Consider the following 22,030-nt stretch of genomic DNA (forward strand, 5'->3'; position numbering starts at 1 on the left):
CTCACGATTGCCGATCGGTAGCTGGTCACGTGATGTTAATTGCCTCTCGTAACCCCCTGTACACTACACGACGCTCGGCGCAAAACTTGCCCCGATCTCGTGGATTCTCGCACGAGTGGAAAATCGGCTCAAAAAAGTGAAAAAGTCACACAGTGTACGCCCGGCTTAACACAGGCAAGTTGGGTGAAGTGTCTTGCCCAAGGACACAACAGAAGGATACCCCTGGCGGGAGCTGTAATCGAACCCATGACCCTCCGATCATGAGGCAACCCGCTCTACCACCTGGGCTACTGCTGCCCCGAATAAAGTGCCTATATAAGACAGTTTCTTTTGTATATTATCTGACTTTATAAACTCCAACAACAATGTGCTTCTATTTTTTTTCAGGCTAAATCTATCATCTATGTAAACATTTTATTATCACCTTCTAGTTTTAATTTGTTTTACAGATGATTGTTACACGGGATTTTATGCTCTTTTAAACATTTATAAATGTGCTGCTTCTTTGTTTTTACATAGCCAGCCAGAATAGAGCTCACAGCCACAGTGTGTCTTGTGACACAGGGACCATGACGGAAATTCATCTACCAGAAAGTCCCAGAGCAGCGTCCACATCCCTGAAAAGACCAAGATGTAAGGTGTCTGCTGTTGATTCCAGCTTCCACCTCAGTGACAGTGCAAGCTCAGTGAACTGTTCAAGGTAAAAAAAAAATTAAAACATTTCAGAATTTTTAAGATATTAACAATTAAATAAGTATGTGATTACATCATGACATCATGAAGGAGGCTACTGATTCTGCCCCTGTGACACTTGGTGGTGACGTGTGAGCTGATTCACCTGGTAAATAACTTTTACATTAAATATTTTGTTTTTGCTATCAAAAGTAAATTCACTAATAACCTGCATTATTGCAGGACACTCAGCAAAATATGGACTCTACACCATGAGGCAGGCACACGTTAATAATCTATAAGAGCACATAAGGTGAGCAACTCCACATATTATTGTTATTACTGTACACTGTCCTGGATTTGTTTTCTTTCTGCATCTCATCATTAGCCTGGCTGATCACCTGATAACTCCTGTCATCTGGTTATGACAGCATGAGGATGTCCTCACACACCTGTAACCTATCAGCTCATCTGGCAGAATAGAGAGAGAAGAGACAACACCACATCTCCTGTTCCTGGAAAGCCTTCAGCCATCCTTCGATGACTGAGAACCTCCATCAGCTCTGTCTCCTGTCTGCCTACAATTATTATAATAAATATTGTGTTTGAGAAGTTTTTTGTGCTGCCAAATATCTCATTTTGATTCCAGTTTTGATATTTTAATGGATATTTATAAATTAAATCAATTGAATTATTACATTGTTGCATGTTTAACTAGCTCTATTGTGATGAATCAAACTAGCACCTCACTGTTAAAAGCTCCTTTTAATTTCAAGCATGTTTAAGTATTTATGGACATGAACAAAAACAGGAAATATATAAATTGAGATTTATTTAATTAATATAACAAATAAGGGGGAAAGAGTCATTGAAAGGCACATTCTTCTGGAAGCTCCTGATCCTGACCACACGAGACCAGCTGCAGACACCAGAGGATCACCTACGACCAAGAGAGCAGCTGGTATCAGTAAATAAATAATGAAATCAGGGCAGTTTTAGTGGGCTGAACACATTACAGAATAATTTTCTCATGGGGTATTTTCATAACTTTCTATGACTTGACCACCCGTCAAGTCTGGCGGTTTTAACTGGTTTTTAACTGGTTTTAATCCTTCTCGGTTTTAACCTTTTTTTTTTTTTTGTTTTGTTTTTTTTTGTCTACCACTGTGAGCTTTTTATTTTATTTTTTACTTTTTAAATAACTTTTTGGAGCTCGACTGCTGTGTGTTTTTACCTGCTGTCCACTTTCACCTGCCTCATGCCTCTCACCTGCAGCCCTGGGTGTGTCGGCTGTGTGAGGCTGAGCCAGAAAGTTGTAGAGCTGGAGAAGAGGATCTCCACGCTCCACCAAATCCAGGACCATGAGCGCGACGTGGACACCATTTTCTCCCGGACCTTCGCCACCACTGATGGGGCTCAGCTGGCGGATGCCGTTTCATGCCAGCCCAGCGTAACTGTTGGAGCAAATTCCATCTCCGGTTCTCCAAGCAGGCTCGGAGTGCCGGGGGCCTGCACAGCATTCGCGGCGGAGGAGGAGCGCTGGTTCCAGCTGGGGGCAAAGCCGAAAGCCCCCCTCAGCTCCACTCCCTTGCTCCAGGGTGCATGGGTCAAGGTTGGGTCCGGCCAAGGTGGGGGTACGCGGGGCGGCGGCCGCCGATCTCCTCCACCTAGCCTGTCCTTGTCCAACCGTTTCTGCGCCATGGAGTTGGATTTTCCTCCTCTGCCAGCCCCTGGCCGAGACTTTAAAGGACCCTCCCAGCCGCTGCGGGACCAGCTGAACGGCAGCGGCCATCCACGTCGCACAACCCCCCAGACTTAAGCTGGGACCCACCACGGAGCGCTGACTTCTTATCGCTGCAGTCCTGGGGGAGCTCAGCCCATCACTCAGCAGGTCCCGGAAGGATCCTCTGCCCAGCTTCAACCAACTACCACACCCACACTACCACCACCACCACCAATCACTCTCATCGTCGGGGACTCCATCATCCGTAATGTCAGGATGAGAGAAGCCCTGACCTTCTGTTACCCCGGAGCTACAGTGTTGGACATTGCAGGACACATCCCAGACCTCATCCAGAAACACACAACAGTGAGTAGAATCATCATCCATGCCGGTACCAATGACATCCTTAAGCAGCAGTCAGAGCTCCTCAAGCGTGATTTTATTCACCTTTTTAATCTTTTAAGAACTATGCATCTGTCTGTTTTTAACTCTGGCCCCACTCCCACCATGGGCAGAGGAATCGGCCATTTTAGCAGACTTTTATCATTAAACACCTGGCTTTCCTCTGCCACCGTGATCCGTAATGTTGGTTTTATAGACAATTTTAACATTTTCTGGGGCAGGAGACACCTGTTTGGAGCGGATGGGCTTCACCTAAATAGACAGGGGACCCGTACTCTTAACCATGAGCCTGGCTTGTCCACGACCCCCCCGTCTACTCCACTGGCCTCATCTGCTCCCAATTCCTGATGTGTAGCTGGTCCCTGCTCCTACCAACCCAGCCCTGATTTTAACAGTAAATCACATATCGGACTTGGACCTTGCCATACCTCATTCATACCTGTTATTATCAGCAGAGAGCGGACAAACAACCATAAACCAAACAAAAGCAACCCCAATAATCTAAAACAGTTACCAAAAGTCCAACCTTCAGTTAATACAGTCACTCCTTCACCAGTTACTATTAATATGGCTCTTTTAAATGTTCATTCTCTGCTGAACAAAACGTTTTTAATAAATGACCTGATTTTAGATCGTAATCTTCACTGTCTGCTTTTAACAGAAACATGGCTGAGTTCAGATGCACCTGTTGTTCTCACAGAGGCCTCTCCGCCAGATTTTAATTTTAATTTTTCAACGAGGAGTAGCAAAAGGGGAGGCGGTGATGCTTTTATTAGTTCATCAATACTTTCTGCCAAACCAGTTTTATTTGATAATTTTACCACTTTTGAATATACAGCAGCAGTTTTTAGCTCTCCTCAGATTTTATGTGTCACAGTTTAACGGCGTCCTAAGCAGAGTGCCATTTTTATTCAAGAATTTTCAGTTTTTATCAATCCTGCACAACTCCTTTGAAAGGATCATTTTAGCTGGTGATTTTAATCTACATATAGATAATCCTTCTGATCCTTTTTCAAAGGAGTTTTTAAATATTCTGAGTTATATGGATTTTAGTCAACATGTCACACAGCCAACTCACAACAGAGGACACACCCTGGACTTGGTCATCACGTATGGCCCGTCCACCAGTGTGTCCTCTGTTATTGATTTGGCTGTCTCTGATCACTACTGTGTATTTTTTAGCATCACCAGTTTTATCCAGCTGGAACCCTGTGTGAGAACTGTAAGGAAGCGTCATCTCACCCCTGAAGTGGCTGCAGGTTTTCTTGAAGTCTTAAGAAAGATCCCTCCCACTCCGGTAACTGCCTCTTGTGATTTTACTGTCAATGATTTTAACAGTAGACTGAAATCCGCTCTCGACCTGCTCGCTCCACTTAAAATAAAAAGTCTATATTCAAAACGTGCTTCACCGTGGAGAAATGAAAATCTAAAGAAACTAAAGAGAAATTGCAGGGTTGCAGAACGGAGATGGAGAAAGAACAAAACAACTATAAATCCTCAAATATATACAGAGCTACTTAAATCATATAATAACGCAGTGAGAAATTCAAGACACGCATACCTTTCCAAACTCATTCTAAAAATAAACACAATCCCAGAATACTTTTTTCCACCATAAACATTTTAAACCGTACATCCAATTCACTTCAGAAAACACCCTCAAATGCACTCTGTGAGGAGTTTGCAGCCCACTTCAGAGGGAAGGTAGACACCATCAGACGGAATATTTTATCCTCCATAAGTAATACGGTCTTAGATAAATCTGGATGTGTGTCTATACCAGAGGAAACACTGGACAGCTTTGTCCTGGTAGAAGCTGAGACTCTTAATAAAGTTTTCTCCTCAGTGAGACCCACCACATGTGTTCTGGACCCAATTCCAACTTCGTTCTTTAAACAATTTTATGGATCTTTTAGTGATGAGATTTTAACCCTGATGAATTGCTCACTTCAGACGGGGGTCTTTCCTGCTGCCTTTAAAAGGGTGGTGGTGAGGCCCCTGTTGAAGAAGAGCAATTTAGATTTTAATTAATTAAACAATTATCGACCGGTATCCAACTTACCATTTTTAAACAAAATTTTAGAAAAGTTGGTTTTAAATTAACTAAATGATTTTATAAACACTAATAATGTCCTAGAGAAATTTCAGTCTGGTTTTAGGGTGAACCACAGCACCGAGACGGCTCTTCTGAAGATTTTAAATGATTTTAGAGTACATTATGATAAACAGAAGTTGACAGTGTTGGTCCTACTGGATCTAAGTGCTGCCTTCAATACAGTAGACCACACTATTCTTTTAACTCGTTTACAACAGATCGGCCTCTCTGGTGCTGTACATAGATGGTTCACATCCTACCTCACAGACAGGACTTTCATGGTGAGTTTGGATACCTGTTCCTCTAGGGTCCATGGGATTACATGTGGTGTGCCCCAGGGTTCAATTTTAGGCCCAGTGCTTTTTAATCTTTATATGCTCCCTCTTGGCGGAGTTATCAGGAGACACGGGGTTAACTTTCACAGTTATGCTGATGATACACAGTTGTACATCTCCGTGTCTCCGGATGACTCTCGGTCAATGGATGCACTTTTTAACTGTATTTTAGACATCGAATCCTGGATGGCAGAGAACTTTCTCCAGCTCAACCAGGACAAAACTGAAGTTTTAGTCATTGGTCCTGAGGCCCAGAGAGAGAAGCTTTTACCGAAATTACAATCTCTGTCTTTTAATCCATCTGAACAAGTGAAGAACCTGGGTGTGATTTTTTACTCTGAGCTGACTTTTATCCCACACATTAAAAATATCATAAAAATAGGTTTTTATCATCTAAAGAACATCGCCAGAGTCCGCCCCATTCTCTCTCGGGCCAATACGGAGATGCTGATGCATGCTTTTATCACCAGTAGAATAGACTACTGCAATGCCCTGCTTTCTGGTCTTCCCAAAAAGAGCATCTCAGGCTTACAAATTCTACAAAATTCAGCAACACGTGTCCTGATGAAGACCAGGAGGCGGGAGCACATGACACCAGTTTTAGAATCATTGCATTGGCTCCCCGTATGTTTCAGGATCAATTTTAAGGTTCTTCTAATGGTTTTTAAGTGTCTTAACGGTCTTGGGCCTTCTTATCTATCAGAACTGCTTTTACAATATGAACCCTCGCGGACTCTGCGCTCCTCTGGCAGGCGTCTCCTGGTCATCCCTAAAGTCAAGACACAAACTCACGGCGAGGCGTCCTTCCAGTGTTATGGCCCTCGCCTCTGGAACGAGCTGCCAGAGGACCTCAAGGCCGCAGAGAACGTTCATGTTTTTAAGTCAAGACTCAAGACCCATCTTTTTAGGTTAGCTTTTATCTAAATATTTTCTACAGTTTTATTTCTCGTTTTACATGATTATATTTTATTACTTGCTTTGCATGTTCTATATGATTATATTTCAGCACAGTTTTATTATTTAAATTATTATTATTTTACTGTTTATATCATTTTATTTATTACTTATTTTCTAATTTTTGTCATTTATATTAGCTCTTTTATTACATTTTTACTCATTTTAATCCAGTGTTTCCTCTGTGGGGGCCCTCTGCCCCGGGAGCGGTGGTCGACTGTAGCTTCCTGGGCGCTTTATAGGTGGGGGTCTATGCTCCCCCTCCAATGAGCGCCCTGACTTAGTGTGGAAGACCTGATGCTGCCGGGACAGACGGCTCCTCTGATGGCGTTTCCTTGCGTTACCATACTTGGCTCATCTGGACTCAGCCTAATATAATTTTTACTTGTGTGTGTGTGTGAGTCTGTGTGTGTGTGTGCGTGTGCTTGCATATGTTTGTTAATGTTTTTAACCTGTTATGGGAATCTGGGGTCATTTTATAAAGCACTTTGAATCACACTTTGTTTGAAAAGCGCTTTAGAAATAAAATTTGATTGATTGATTGATGCAGCAGATTGTAGCTTCAGCCCAGGGCTCCTGGAGAGCTGCTATCCAGCACATTTCAGTGGTTTCCCTGCTTTAACAGGTTAGATTAGCTGTTAAGCAGCTCAGCTATTTGTTGCTGATTAAAACCAGGTGTGTTGAAGCAGATAAACCTCTAAAACATGCTGAATACTAGCTCTCTAGGGTCGTGGAGCCAAACCCTGCAGCTAATCTAATGCTATGGCTAACGGCTACTTACCATTCAGAGCTGGTTCTGTTGGGTCAGTTCCGGTAGTTTCAGGCAACTCACAAGCTCAAAACAATAAGGCTCAGGTCCGCTTGTCTCCTCCAAATAGACTTGGTTCCTTTCTTCTTGAATGTCTGGGTAAGGAGGGGGAGAAACGTCCTCCACTTCGAATGACAGCTCAGAGGGAAGGGAGCTAGCATCGTCTCGTTACCCATCGTCTTCGTCATTGCCGCGGCTACGCCCTCTCGGTCCGCCAGGCAACGCCTACTAATGTTGCAGTTTTTAAAACTGATACGTGGGTGGAGAAGGACTCTGAGGCATACTTGACCCGCTCTTTAATAAATGCTTTGGAAGGTGTCAGCCTGATGAGAGTGAACTGCAACCTTGTCTGGTGTGTATCTTTCCTCTACACTTTGCAAAGTCTAAACTGATTGTTTATGATCGTATTGGTGTTGATTGATTGATTACTATAACCCCCTGTGCTTTAAACTTTTCCTAAGGTAATCTTGGACTGATAAAATTACCAAACAGCTTCGGCTCCGCGCTAACGCCGCAAAGCATCATGGGAGTTGTGGTTTTTGCAGTAAAATCGGCCAGCAGGTCAGTTTTAATATATTTTTGATATTTATCTCGCGGGCCACGTAAAAATGCTCCGCGAGCCACATCTGGCACGCAGGCCTTGTGTCTGACACATGTGCCTTAAAGGGACTAAATTGTGCAAAATCCACATTTTGGGTTCTGTTGACCATGTTAAATTCATACCTGCACACTCGGAAGGTGCATAAAAGATGGCAACAAACATGACGAAGCCACACGCTAATTTGCATGTTAATGTCATCATGTCACACCGCGTTAATTTCTCTAGTATGGAGAAACACTTGTGTATTGTGGAGCTGCTAATGTTAACAGTTAGCTTCTACTAGCCGAGACTTGCTCTGCTCTCTCTTAAGACGTTAAACCAACAACAGTCTTCCCTGTCACAAGCCAAGATGGGTTAGTCTATGGATGTAAAATGACAGCGTGACATGAAATTGTCAAGCTTTTCTAATGTTTTCTATTGGCAGCTAATGCAGGACATAGAGATGGAAGACTATTTTCACATTTACTCTGCATGTAAAACTAAAGAGTGACCGATCTTTTTGAAAAATGAGTAAGAAAAGGATGAACAAGCCTGTTCAATCCCACGCATAGGCGTCGGAACCATTCTGTCAGATGGGGACGTGTCCCCCACATTTTCAAATGGCACATTTCTTGTTCCTGCAGCCACGACAAGCAGCGCATGTCACCTCAGTGTGGATAGGGGGAGAAGCATTGAGGGTTGGAGGGTTGCAGTGACCCTGGAACAATTCAGTGGCCTTCCCGCAGTCCTGCCCAGGCTGGGAAAGGAGACAGAGTTGAGTTGCTATAGCGATGGCACATTCCACATATCTTCTGAGGGGGGAGTTTTCGTTGGAGCCTTGCAGGCTCAAGGGTGCCAGATTCTGAAGAAATTGTTTTGGGGCCAGAGAGAGATAAGTTCCTCTCTGTCTCAAAGTTTCTTGGTCCTCAACCTCTCAAAATCCCAATAAAGGACGTTAAACTATCCCAATCCATGCTGATTCGTCCACTCTATCCTTGATGGCATCCATCTTTTGTGCCAGTGAATGAATCTCGGCCAAAGTTCCAAGCTTACGATACTTCTCGACAATTATGTGAGTCTGTGAATTCACAGCGCGGTGCAAACCATCTCTGAGCTCCGGGATCCAGCCAATATTCCTCGACAGCTCGTTAATTTTCCGGTAAGCCAGGTAGCCTCCAATGCCGATCAGCAGGAAACCTGACACCAACACCACGAATATCCACACATCTACAGAGTCCTCCACAGACAGCTGAGACAAACAAATCAAGTTCCACTGTTTCCAGGAGTCCAAGATGTATCCAACTGGGACTGTCCCGGAGGGGCATCCGGAGCCCCTTTTCCCGTTCTCATCGTTGAAAAAATTTTATCGATCGCGTTGAGTGACCAACTGACGAAATCCATTTTAGTGATTTCAGTTTCCAGAAAAAAATGCAGAAGCAGACGTGCACCCAGCACACAGAGACAGACAAAGGCCGTGAGGATAAGATATGAAGGAGAGGAGGAAAAAAGCGTCTGCACCCTCCGAGAGCCGGAAGAAGAACTTTATTATATATATTTTTTAATTTCAGATAGGCAGAACTTCTGTTTCAAGCTGTAAACCCAATACACTTGAATGGGAAATGTGACATAATTTGTCTTAAGAACAATTATATTTAACCATCTCAGGCTCAAAATAAGTTTTGATAAAAGGACGAACAACTAAGTCCTTCAGGGGTACTTCTGAGTTAAAAAATGCTCATGAAATACGTATGTGGAGTAACCAGGTAGGTAGGTTTTAACGTTGCAAATCTGCAACGCCTGCCTCCAGAGGGTAAAGAAATCTCAAGTGGTCATTAAGGATAGTAAGAATGGTGGTATAGCTATCTGGAATATATCCAATCAGCCTAATAAATGGTAATTAATCAAATATTGGAGGTGTGGGGTGTGAGGGCATGTGAAGAGGGTCAAATGCGTGTGTCTCACACTCAATGTGTGAGAGTTGGCGGCCCTGCTGCAGGTAGGTGTAACAACCTGCGTAAATACACCAGAATGAAGGAAATGTCATCTACACCATATTTATTTTCGTGCCCCCACCGCCCAATCTGTCCCCCCCCCCACACACACACACACACATTTTTTATGCTTCTGACACCCATGATCCCATGATTCTATTGTATAAAAAAATATTACCAGACCCTCCAATCCAAATGTCAAACTTTCGTCCTGTGGCATTCAGGAATATACCACAGAGGAATAAAAAGTTGAACGACCTGGGTCTAGAACTGTTTGTTTCTTCAGCAGCCTTATCTATGACAGATCAGACTTTACTGCACAATAAGATTCACTTGTATTCCCAAATCCCTTTAGAATCAGTTAATCTGCATGACTGGGTGTTAGATCTACATCTTGCACTAGACTAATGTAGCATAAGTACTGTCCTTCTCTGCAGAACTCATCTAATCTTGAAGTTGCTCCAAGCTGAGGTCAGATGTTTTGGCTGAAGTCAAACCCCAGGTGAAGACTACCCACTCAAAGTTCTCGGTTCACGTAACAGTCCTGGTCATTGCTGTTTCAATGCAAAATAAGTCTTCTTTCAAGTATTCAGAATCTTCATACACTTGATTTATAAAGATGTGTTTTTGAATGAATTCAAGTTTAAAACCAACAGATTAGGGGTCTCATTTATCAAACATTGCATAGAATCCTTACTAAAACCGTACTTAAGCTCAGCAAAAAAAATGTACTTACGCCAAGTAGGTTTGTGATCTATCAAACATGGAGTACGCACAGCTGCACGCAATCTCCGCTTCATAAATCAGACACTAACGAGAATGTTTCTCAGCTGCATTTTAGTCACATCCCGCCCTCACCACACCCACTTACTGCCATAAATAGTCAGTGCAAAGTGCCTTGTGGATCTCATGCATATACATAAGCCGGCGCTCCACCAATGACGATGGCGAGCGTAGATCAAGGAAGCACAATTTCACAGAAGCAGAAATTGAGGTACCTGTGGGTGAGGTGGAGAAATGAAAGGAAGTGCTTTTGCAAAACAAATAAGAGAAAATCCATGGAGTGGCACAGCATTGCTGAAGCCGTCAATGTTGTGAGTTATTCAGAGAGATCTGTGGCGGATATTTAAAAAAAATGGTCCAATCGGGATTCGATGAAAGTTGCGCATGCTAACCAGTCAGCGAAACAGAGATCTCCCCTGTCCAAGTAGCCAGGGTGCATCATCAATCAAGTCACAGTGACAGGACACACACACTGTCACAGACGCATGACATTCTGTCTCAATCTGTCCCCCTGCTGGTATTCTGCATTCCGTATTCTGTGCTTCAGGCTGTGTGTGTGTGTGTGTGTGTGTGTGTGTGTGTGTGTGTGTGTGTGTGTGTGTGTGTGTGTGTGTGTGTGTGTGTGTGTGTGTGTGTGTGTGTGTGTGTGTGTGTGCGTGTGGGGGGGTCTTGTTCTGTGTGAGTATGAAGCAGTACAAGTGATAATGCTGCAGGATTTCATAATTGTATCTTCTCAGCAGCAGCACTGCAGGTGCTCTCCATGTCCAACATGTGTGTAAGCCAGGTCCTTAGTCAACTTAAAGTTGTGCACATTTTTCGGCTAAGTTTTCTTTCATAAATCCCAAAGTTTGCGTGGAAAGTTGCTTACGCAGTTTTCCGACCCCGTTTTGTGCGTAAGCAAGCTTGATTAATGTTTTTGGGTTAGCGGCCCAACTGAAATGGTTAAAACAAAACAAAACAAATCTGATTTCTAAACTAAGAGCCAAACTCAGAAATGACATAATTATCAAATCCACTTGGTTTAAGATAGAAGAAATTCCAAACACATGCCATGATTGCCTTACTTGTGTCATGTTCTGTGTCCCCTTAGTCCCCAGCCCCTTCCTGTTCTTCCTCTGCGTTCTCCTCATGTGTCCCCTTGTGCTCTGTGTGTCCTTATACTTCCCCAGCACACTCAGGTTCTCCTCATGTGTCTTCTTGTGTTCCCCAGCTCCCTCTAGGCTTCCCTCATGTTTCCTCCAAGTCACTCCCTTGTAGTTCCTATTGGTTTGCTTTAGTCCTCCTCACCCCACTAGTCATTAGTTGTTTATCTTTGCCCTCAGTTTGTAGGTTTAGTTATTTAGTGTTTCATAGGTTATGGTTTATCTTGCCCTTTGCTTGATCCTTCCCCATTTAGTTTATTGATGACACCTGTCTACCCTCTAGACCTCACTCCTCACACCTGTCACCTGTTCCCCTGATTGCTTTCCTCTGTGTTTAAAAACTCTGTCTTGTCCCTCAGTGTTTGTTGGTCCATTGTATGTGTCTGCATTGTTCTGTTGCCTCTCGAGTTTTGCTCGAGTCCGTGCTCATACGTGAGCTTCTGTTTTGTTTTTTGACCACATCCTCCTTTAAATAAAGGATTTATTTCTTCACATCTGCTCCTGTCTTAAGTGATCTGGTGTTGTGCGTTTTTGGGTCCTAACCTCCTGCTCAGCATGACAACTTGATTCTTTTTTAACACAGAAAGGAGATGTTTTACCATTTTTGGTTGATGTTTTGATTACTACTGGTCTTCTTCAGAGCTCGCTGCCAACGCTTCCTTTTCTTTTTATCTGCGGACAGCAGAGGACAGTGTCGCCCTCTGCTGCTCTCCTCACCGATGACAAGGTCCCATGTGTGATCCAATGTGTAGACTATGGCTGGGCGATATGGCCTAAAATCAATATCACGATAGATTGAGGATTTCACCTCGATAACGATAAATGGACGATAACCACAAGTATGCACGGAAACAAAAGTTGTCCACTACATGGGGCTGTCGCGTGTATTATGTTGAGTCACATTTTTGCGTGCCTCAAGGTGGTACAGCTTCTTAAAGGGACATGAACATTGCCAACCTACACACATATTTTCTTTTTTTTTAATTATCAAATGTATTGACATGAGAAAAATGATCTCGATAAGAGTCAGAGATTTCGATAATGATACATTTTCTATTTATTGCCCAGCCCTAGTGTAGACCCCATCATGTTCATGGTTCTGTGTCCACGTCTCCTTACTTCTATGGCTTCCTTAACACATCTTTTGTATTTTAGTTGTTCTGTGTTTATGATCCTTGTGTTGTCCCAGCCCATGATATGGTTTTCTCTTGTGCAGTGATCTGTTACTGCTGATTTATTTATTGTGCTTTCTGCTTCTTGTTTTGCTGCTCTTGTGTGTCTTTGACTTGTTTCTTTCTCACACTCTTTTCTATGTTCTATTGTTCGTGTGTTGAGTTGGCATCCGGTTTCTACTATGCATGTGTAATTACAGAGTCTGCATGGGATTTCATATTTGACTTCACACTTATGTCCTGCTGATATCTTGTCTTTTCATTGTTGCTATTATTTTTTTCTGTAATGCCTTTGATGTATGTAAGGGTTATCACTGGTTTTGGTTCTTGTTTTTGTGGACTTTTGATTCTTTGTTTTGGTTGGTCTTTTCTTTCTGTTTTTGTTTGTTGTTTTCTTTTGTTTATTGCCCATGTCGCATTTTTAAAGTGTTTTGTATATGTTGATCCTCTTTTTTATGGTCTTATTTAGGGATGGGTACCGAATTAGGTACTTTTTAAAGGTACCGACAGAATTCCATAGTACCGACCGAGCACCGATTCACGTCATTTCAAATGGTGCCCCGTTTCGGTACCCGTCCTTCATAACGAGAACTTGCCAAGACAGCTGCGCACGCGCAAGAGCGTTATGTTGTCGGTCGCTGCGAGCGAGTTGTAAACAGAGCAGCATGGTAGAAAGAATGCACGCTAACGCTTGGGTCCACTTCACTAAATGTGATGGGTAACTGGGTGATGATGAAACCAGCGACAACGATCTAAGTGAGACATCCTCATCTTAATCTGCTCCGGTAGGTAAATAAAATGTTTAAGATAACGTTAGCTTGATATGGTAGCTTCTGTTTCGCTAATGGTGCGTTCGCTTTCTCCTCGGAACTCCGAATTTCCGACTAGAAGAACATGAACGCGCTCTAAAGTTTGGCTTCACTTTACTAAATGGGACGGGTGACTGGGTGAAGATGAAACCAGCGACAACGATCTAAGTGTGAGGCATCATCGTTTTAATCTGCTCCAGCAGCTAAATAAACTGTTTAAGATAACGTTAGCTTGATATGTTAGCTTCCATTGCCACCGTTATCAGCTAATGGTGCATTCGCTTTCTCCTCGGAAATTCTAACTTCCCAGTAGGAAAAATCAAATGAAAAAAAGACGGCAAAAGGAATGAAGATACACAGTAAATTTAGTTCACAGTAAAGATGTTTGCTTCAGTTTTATTATCAGCTTATAAAACTACAAGGACGATGTTAAAATGCAAACAGTTGAATGTTATTTATTGTGATATTTATCAAATAAGGTTATATATTGAGAAAAATATATATTTAATTATAAAAGAGAATTAAAATAATAAACACTCAAAAGTATCAAAAATTGGTACCGTTAAGTACCGGTATCGATTCGTAGATACTGGGATTTAGCACCGAATCGATTCAAATGTCAAAGATACCCATCCCTAGTCTTATTCCTCTGTTATTATGTTTGCTCGGTGGTATAATGTTCTGATCACTGACATAGTAGGGTGATCTGATGACCATAATAAATACTGGTTGGTTTTCTGTATGTGTTTATGTTCATGGTCCCGTCTTTTTGTCTGCTTATTTTCATGTCCATGAAGGTTATACTGCTTTCTGTTTCTTCCTCATATGTAAATTTTATGTTGTCTGTGTCATCGACATTGTTCAGGTGTTACGTTAGTGTCTCCGTTTTTCCTTTTGGTATGATTTCTAGTACGTCGTCCACGTAGCGTTTCCATAATTGTATTTTGCAGTTTGGGGGGCTGTGGCTATGGCGTTTTTTTCTAGATCCTCCATGAAGAACTCACACACAAGGGTGGCTTATAACGTATTACCCGTGGCGAAGCTTTCCAGTTGTTTGTTGTTGTATGCAGGGCCGGCTTTGTCGACAGGCGACACAGGCGGCCGCCTGGGGCGCCATCTGATGGATAGGGCGCAAAATTTCAACAAAAAAAAAAGTTTATTAAATTCATGTTTGTAATATGAAATGCACTCTCTACATACTCAAAATTCCCCTTTGAAATGACATGAAATTTAAACATCAATATTTAAATTCTAATGATCTGGCTGCATTTCGAGCTCCCGCTTGAGCCACCGCTCCGATGCATTTGACCGTTAAGGTTGCCATAGTGATTACGTGCGTGGGTAGCACTGTAGAAGGACATCCTGTTGTCGTCGCGTTTAAACGTTTGATATTTTACGATGAAATGAACACCTAAGCCATCGGGATCAGCATTCCGAAAGCGAAGGAAGGAAGAAGAATAAAAACGGGCCCAAAGCAGAGGTATGTAGACTTTATAAGTTTTGCAAAGGAACTTTTTGCGTTACCATTGTAGCTAACTGCCTCTCCTGCCACGCACGGTCCACGGATGGACCCTCGCTAGCTGTTTACACACACAATACAGTATCTGTAACTTTAACCCATTCATTTTACTTTTGAATCGTCGTGTCCAGATGCAGTGAGACAATGTTGAGTCTCACTGTGATGATGAAGAATGTAATTTTTTACTGGCTTTTGGAGCTTGATTGCAGCCTTTTATGAACGTTGTTTCAAGTTTTAAGTACGCATACAATATGAATTCAATATTTGTTTATCAGAAGAACGTTAGGTGTGGGTGTAGCAAATTTTCAACTTTGTCCGACACATCGGGCGGGCGGCACCGCCGCGGCCGTGGCGGGGACTCCCCCGCTGCCGCTGGGCCCGGCGGGGAGTGAGAACTGCCTAAACACAGCATGACATCTTATACCGTCTCTTTCTTGTTTACGCTGCAGCGTCTTCATCCAGGCATCACGCAGCACTGAGCTACAATCTCAGCATCTAGAACCAGGTGAGTAAGTTACTTGTTAGGCTATTTGTAATCAGCAGTAGAAACTGACTTTTTCAAATTAAACGGCTTATCACATATATCGATATGCAAAATTAATTTATTTAAATCCACACCAGACACTTGTTTTTGGCACAATCAGTGCAGCATTGATTTAACATTGAGAATATTAAATAATCTCAACATACACATCTGAAATTGTCTCCTTAAGATGTTATTGTCAATTAGGCTGTAAATTTGTAAAAAAGGATGGACGTTAGTTTTTGTGACATAGTGAGTCATCTTCAAGGTATAAAGGTTTATGCCCTGAAGAAGGTCGTACAGAAACGCGTCGGTGTTTCCTTGTTTAATAAATGAAATCCTCAGAGTGCCTGAGATCACCGGTTCTTCTTCCTCATGTTCTACGATTTATTTGATGCTGAAGAGCACCTGCGAGTGAGACATAAGTTTTTTCAAATAATCCCCATGGATGCACTCACTTCCACCTGTTTTTGAATGTGAAAGTGGCACTGTTCTTAATTCATGCATCAGAGGGTTAAGTTGATTTGTGTGTGTGTGTGTGTGTGTGTGTGTGTGTGTGTGTGTGTGTGTGTGTGTGTGTGTGTGTGTGTGTGTGTGTGTGTGTGTGTGTGTGTGTGTGTGTGTGTGTGTGTGTGTGTGTGTGTGTGTGTGTGTGTGTGTGTTTATTTTCTCACAGAAGAAGAACCCAACACCACACCAGCAGACTCAGTGCTCCAATCCAACAGCCTGAAGAGACATCATCATCATCTTCAACAGATGTCTGTGAACATGTATGAGCTGCTGGCCCCATGGATCCTGCTGACTGGCCACAGCAGTTGAACAAAATGGGAAGTAGAACTTTCTTTATGATGACACTGATATTTGAGTTTTGCTTTTGATTGTACAGTTTAATGTTGCTTTTGATTTTGCATCCCCCCCAATGACATTTGCACAACATTTTGAGTTGTCGGTTATTGTAATATTCCCAGGTTACTTATCTTTCAAGCTTACATTTATTCTTCAGGCTGTTGACTTTAAAGAGTTGCTGTGTGAATATTTAAAATAAAAAATTAGTAACTAAGGAATAACTGTGGAGTTGCTTTTTCCAATGTGTGGACTTGGGTTTGGGTGAGAGGCGGCGGGGGGGGGGGGGGGGGGGGGCGCAAATGGGCACTCTCGCCTTGGGCTTAAAAATTACCCAGAGCCGGCCCTGGTTGTAGAAGTATGTGGAGTTGATCATTTCTATTAGTTGTGCTGAGGAGAGAGTGGGCAGCAGAGGGCGACACCGTCCTCTGCTGCCCACAAATAAACGGAGAAGGAAGTGATGTCACCAACAGCGGCGAGCTTTGAAGAAGACTGCAGTAGTAATCGAAACGTCAGCAAAAAAAAGGTAAATCTACTCCTTTCTGTGTTAAAAAAGAACCAAGTAATGCAGTTAGAAGAGACACACGGAATTAATGCACAAAAGACATGACATGATATTTGACTAATGTAAACCTATGGCTCCAATTAGTCCAAAATCATTCATTTCAAAAAAATCTGATTCTGGATATTCTTCTGAATTTTCTCTATAAAAAACTTTTTGGGAGATTTCAAACAGAATATACTGAGTTTTAAGCTTATTGGTATAAAATTTAGTTGTTCAAACCAAGATATAAAAGTCATTAAACGCAACATTTAGTCAAAAAATGCTTTTTTAACACCATCAATCAAGTCTGAGAAGATGAAAATAAGCTTTTAAACACAGAGAAAGAATGTGAGGTAAACTAGGCTCTGTTGCTAGTCCCAAAAATTATAATTCTACCGCTGGTACTTACATTACACAATTGGTGTCTGCAATGGCTAAATCAACATTAGTTGAATTATTTCAAACTGTTTAGTTAAGTCAACACAATACAGCACACGTAAGAAGAAATGATGAACAGTGCTAGCCTGGCACGCCATCTAAACATGTAAAAATATCAGAGATCAGTCGTGGCGGAAGCTACGATTGTCTTTTAAACTGTCTCCACATGCTATTGGACAGCACTAGGACCAATCAGAGCAACAAATGATGTGACATATTCAAAGCTATGGAAATCAATCAGAATCAGAAGGGTCTTATTGCCATACAAACGAGAATCCCAACATCACAACAACTGCAGTACTTGGTGCAAAAAGAAGGAAGATTAAAATAAGACATGAGAAAATATAAGGAGTAAGAATATAAACATGATAAAATAAGAATTATGAAAGCGGTCTGCCATACGCCATCCTTTTTTTCAAACAAAGAACTTAAGTACCTCTCTATTTGCTCACGTCTCAATGAAAAGCCCAAATCTAAATTGTCCAAAGTTGATGCCAAAGCCGTTTCAAACAAGCGCCATTCCTGAGGGGACTCCATCTTTGTAGTTTTTCTCCATCACAGCTCTGGCGCTAAGCCTGTTCAACTTCTCTCCACAAGCATAGAGGGCTATGATTGGCTAGACCTAAATCGTTTGGTCCAATGGTAAGACCTGCTGAGGCTACAATGGAGCACGGATAAACTAAAGTTTGTCTAGAATTCTAGGTTAGAAACATGAAGCTACTGCCAGAAAAATCCAAAGTCAATTTTAGTCATCTAAGCAAACTCTAACGTGTCTATGATTAGATGCATAAACGACATACGAAATGTAAGAAGAGTTTAGATCAGGAAAAATGTAAGAGCGGCTGCCAGCGGCTCATTTGTGTCACCATAGTAACCACACAGCTCTCATAATACCTGCCAGAAGAAGGCAACTTGTTCATTTTTATGCTTTTACAGTTTTTTTGTGTAGGAATACTGTGTGACAGGTTTAAAGGAGTCATCAGCTGTTACTATGTGTGTGTGCTCTCTACTATACCATACCGATTTCAGATTACCGATTGAAGAGTTTGCAAAATAGTCAACTTTGATGTTTTTGCCCTGAGGTCTACCTGAGATAGAACTTCAAAGGGGTGTGACTTTTTCACCTGTTTAGACTAAATCTTTGTATAAGGAAATGTCTCTGGTTTTATGCTGAACTGACAGAACTGCAAACAGAATGGTATCAAAGTTGCTTCGGTACTTCTGCAATGACCCGGCAGCATTCGCTGTTTAAACCACAGCAAAGCCAGAAACACAATTAAAGTTGACTCAATAAAAACTAAAATTACTCCATTAGCAGGAGGTGTGTCTGACGCACGTGGCAGCAGTCAGGTGTTACTGGAGCGACAGCAGACACACCTGATTTAAATCCGCTCTAATTATCTCTGATTGCGTTGGAGGCAGCAGCCATGTTAGTCTGCTCCAACCACAGATGCAGCAGCCAGCGGGACTTACTTTATAAAGTAACTGGCCCCTTCATTCGTAAAGCCTTCCTCCCAGCCCCGAGGTAGATCTGAAAGACAAAAACAAACCACACACCTGTTCCTGGCACCTGGGAGTTCACCTGGCCTTAAACCTACAGCGAACTTCGCTGGGAGGCGCTGGGAGGCGCAGAAAAGTAAACAAATGTGCGGAAAATGTGAGGAAAAGTGACAGCGTTGGACTTAACGGGCTAATTTAGCTTGCTGTTTACCTGAGCGGATCATGTGTCCGGAGTTCACCGGCTCACCGGAGCGGGGATGGAGCCAGGTGGTCGTCCGGGTCTCATCGCTGCAGCACGGGCAGAAAAACACCTGTTACACCACCGAGGCAGGCCGGAACAAACGTACCTCCCGTTTAAACTCCGGGAGAAGCCGGTTCCACGAAACCTCATCCTCCCTCTCACCTGATGAAGAAGACCCTTCCGTCCACGCAGACGCCGTAAGACCAGGCTTCAGGTAAGGTGTCCCGTCCAAGAGGCGCCGCCATGATCCGGTCTAAAGTCCTGTTGCAGCTCATCGCCGCTTCGCGGACTCTCCCGGGAGCTCACCGACAGGGCCGGTGCTGCTTTCAGGGACACCTCAGAAGTCCGGAAATTTCCCATTCTATGTCTGAATGTGTAAAGACAATTTAACAGGAAATCATTCCGAGCCGAAACGGGCTTCATCGCTCTGACTCAGAAATATCAACGACTTTCGATAAAGATATAAGAACAGGAATTGTTGAATGACTGGAACGCTTTTTTTATCTAGTTTACAAGGATTCTAGAGGATGGCAGTAGTGCAATAGGATTTTTGTGACATCAATGTTTCTCGCATTGCATCACGGGATTGTGTGGTGGCAACAAACGGCGCATTTTGCCTAGATTGTTTTGCACGTTTGCAGGAGGATTTAGTGAAGCAGATCCTTCTTGCTGTGTAGTTGATTGTTTGCTCTTGGGAGGCTTGATATAAAGTTTTATTGGGATTTCCTCTAAAGTACCGCGAAATAGAAGGGACGATGTCGGGCGACCCGTATTCTCCGAAGAAAGCCTGCATTCCTGCAGCAATGAACAGTTTGAGGCTCATCGTGTTGGTCATGGTAAGTCCTTGTGACTAGTATTTGTTAATTAGAGGAACAGTTTTAAAAAACATCATCTTTGTGTATTTTTTTAGTCAACTGGGTCATATTGTTTTCACTTTCTGATTTGGGTGTCTCAGCCCGCAATCATTCTAATAATGATAAATAAATAAGGACTAATTAATAAAGATTGCCAGCTTTGCAGTCGCAGTGAGGATTTATCCATTTGATGAATCACGCCGCGACTCGTCCAGGCTGTCTCCTGCCATTGGTACGACCACTGCTTTCTGTTGCGCAGAAGAGATAAGTCCAACTTTCCTTGAAACAAAACGGTCATAGGCCTCCAGACTTTTGAAAGTCTTAAATTTTTCATGAGTGAAGGGTCCTGGGCTTTCTGTTAAATGGAAATAAACACCTCCCAAGCGCATTTCTGGAAACAACACTGGTGAGTCAGACCAGTGTTTTCAGTCCATCTGGAGCTCAAATAGGATGTTTTGTCTTCAATACAGATTTTAAGCTATTCTATAAACTTCCTCCTGTCTTTAGATGCTTAAGTGTTTAATATCAGGGACTTCACCCGCGAACCTTCCTGAAAGTGTATGTTGGATATTGATGACAGAGTGTTTTTGCCACACAGCCACTCGTGCATGCGAACAAAGATGTCAACAAAAATCCTCCTCTAGAGCATTTTATTAGGATCAAGGTTTTGTTACCTGTTTTCTAAAGACCATTGTATGCAGAGATCCCATCGTAAAGCATGGTGGTGGTGCTGTGATGAGGTGAGCTTTCATAGAAAAGTCAAAACACCTGTAGGTAATTTTATTTTTACTATATATATTCAAATATGTGATAAGTATTTTAGGGTCCTGTTCAGGAAGCACTCTGACTTCAGTTGCTTGGTGATTTTAATGTCCCTCGGTGGACAAGAAGAGGAGCACCATAGGTTATCAGTGCATTTTAAGATGGTCTAATGGACCAGGTGCTGATCAAAGGACTTCAGATGCATACAGAACAATTCTTTAGAATGGGGTCAGATGTTTGGAGCGCAAAGACCTGCTGGTGTGGTGGCAGAGTCAACTGATTGCCTCCCATAAAAGTGTATTATGGATGAAGGTGATTTAAATGTACCTCTTTTGATGCTAAACGATCTAAAATATTCATTACAAAAATTAAAGGTGCAATATGATGAATGACCTGCATACCCTGTATAGCACCTTTCTGTGTCAGATCTCCAAAGCGCTTTATACAACAGTGAATTATTCATCCATTCACACACCAATGGTGATGAGCTACAACATAACCACAGCTGCCCTGGGGCACACTGGTGTATAGGGGTCACCGGTCCCACCGATCATCACCAGCAGGCAAGAAGGGTGAAGAGTCCCACAACAGCAAAGCTCCCTGTAGGGAGGTGGGATTGATCCTGCAACCCTCTGTTTGCTGGAGGACCTACTCTACTTCCTGAGCTACTGCTGCCTACACTGGCAAGCCATCCTATCTGTGTAAATATATAAAGTCTGGCCATGACCCATAGACGGAGCTCAGTTGTGGGGCGAAATCTACGGCTGTCTTTCACACCATCTCTGCATGTTATTGGACAACGAACAATGTGATGTACTCAGCGCTACGGATGTCAGTCCATGGGGATGTCAACATACACCGTCAAAGAAGACTCAAATGCATCCTTTTTCAAAATGAAGTACTTAAGTTCCTAAATCTTCTCTAGGCTGAAAGTAAAGCCCAAGTCTAAATAGTCCAAAACTGTTCTGGCTTGCTGAGGTTCCATTGGAACAGGACTCGATCAACATACAAAACAGTTTTTTTTGTTGCTTTACCTTCTGTCTAGATTTCTAGGCTAACTGCTTCCTTCACTCAGTAAGGATTTTACAGTGAAGTAATCAGCAGTCTAATGTCTGTCATGTTTGAAGGAAGGTCACATTGTAAATGATGTCCTTCTCAGTCGGCTGGGTGAAATGTATCTAATAAACAGTTTGTCTGGCTCGGCTTCACATCTTAAGTCTTCTGGCAACAGTGTTTGATCATGGACTGTAGTACCCACATATGACCACAGGATGTCACTGTTACTTCATGCATCTTAAGTTGCCCCTGTAGCCCCTAAAGATCGGTTCTAGCACCTCTCT

The 22,030-nt window shown here is 42.6% G+C and overlaps 1 protein-coding gene and 1 long non-coding RNA gene across 10 annotated transcripts in view; one reads left to right on the forward strand and one right to left on the reverse strand.

Annotated features, from left to right (window-relative positions):
- The window catches only part of plekha7a (pleckstrin homology domain containing, family A member 7a), a 262,547-nt gene extending 243,156 nt beyond the window's left edge, over nt 1-19,391 (reverse strand). For 7 of the 9 annotated variants that reach the window (XM_015963838.3, XM_054732798.2, XM_015963841.3 and 4 more), the window contains exons 1-3: nt 19,237-19,391; nt 19,045-19,121; nt 18,807-18,864 (exon numbers count right to left, since the gene is read on the reverse strand). In XM_015963838.3, coding sequence (XP_015819324.1) covers nt 18,807-18,864; nt 19,045-19,121; nt 19,237-19,349 — 248 coding nt within the window. In that variant the 5' untranslated portion in view covers nt 19,350-19,391. The remainder of the gene's footprint in view (nt 1-18,806; nt 18,865-19,044; nt 19,122-19,236) is intronic. The other 2 variants (XM_015963843.3, XM_070550277.1) reach the window with 1 other exon arrangement.
- LOC139069632 (uncharacterized) lies at nt 620-960 on the forward strand. The gene is made up of 3 exons (XR_011520326.1): nt 620-700; nt 784-841; nt 916-960. It is a non-coding gene; the product is annotated as an uncharacterized lncRNA (long non-coding RNA).
- Nucleotides 19,392-22,030: the final 2,639 nt, after the last annotated feature.

The sequence above is a fragment of the Nothobranchius furzeri genome, chromosome 4 (assembly GCF_043380555.1).
Source record: "Nothobranchius furzeri strain GRZ-AD chromosome 4, NfurGRZ-RIMD1, whole genome shotgun sequence".
Taxonomy (NCBI): domain Eukaryota; kingdom Metazoa; phylum Chordata; class Actinopteri; order Cyprinodontiformes; family Nothobranchiidae; genus Nothobranchius; species Nothobranchius furzeri.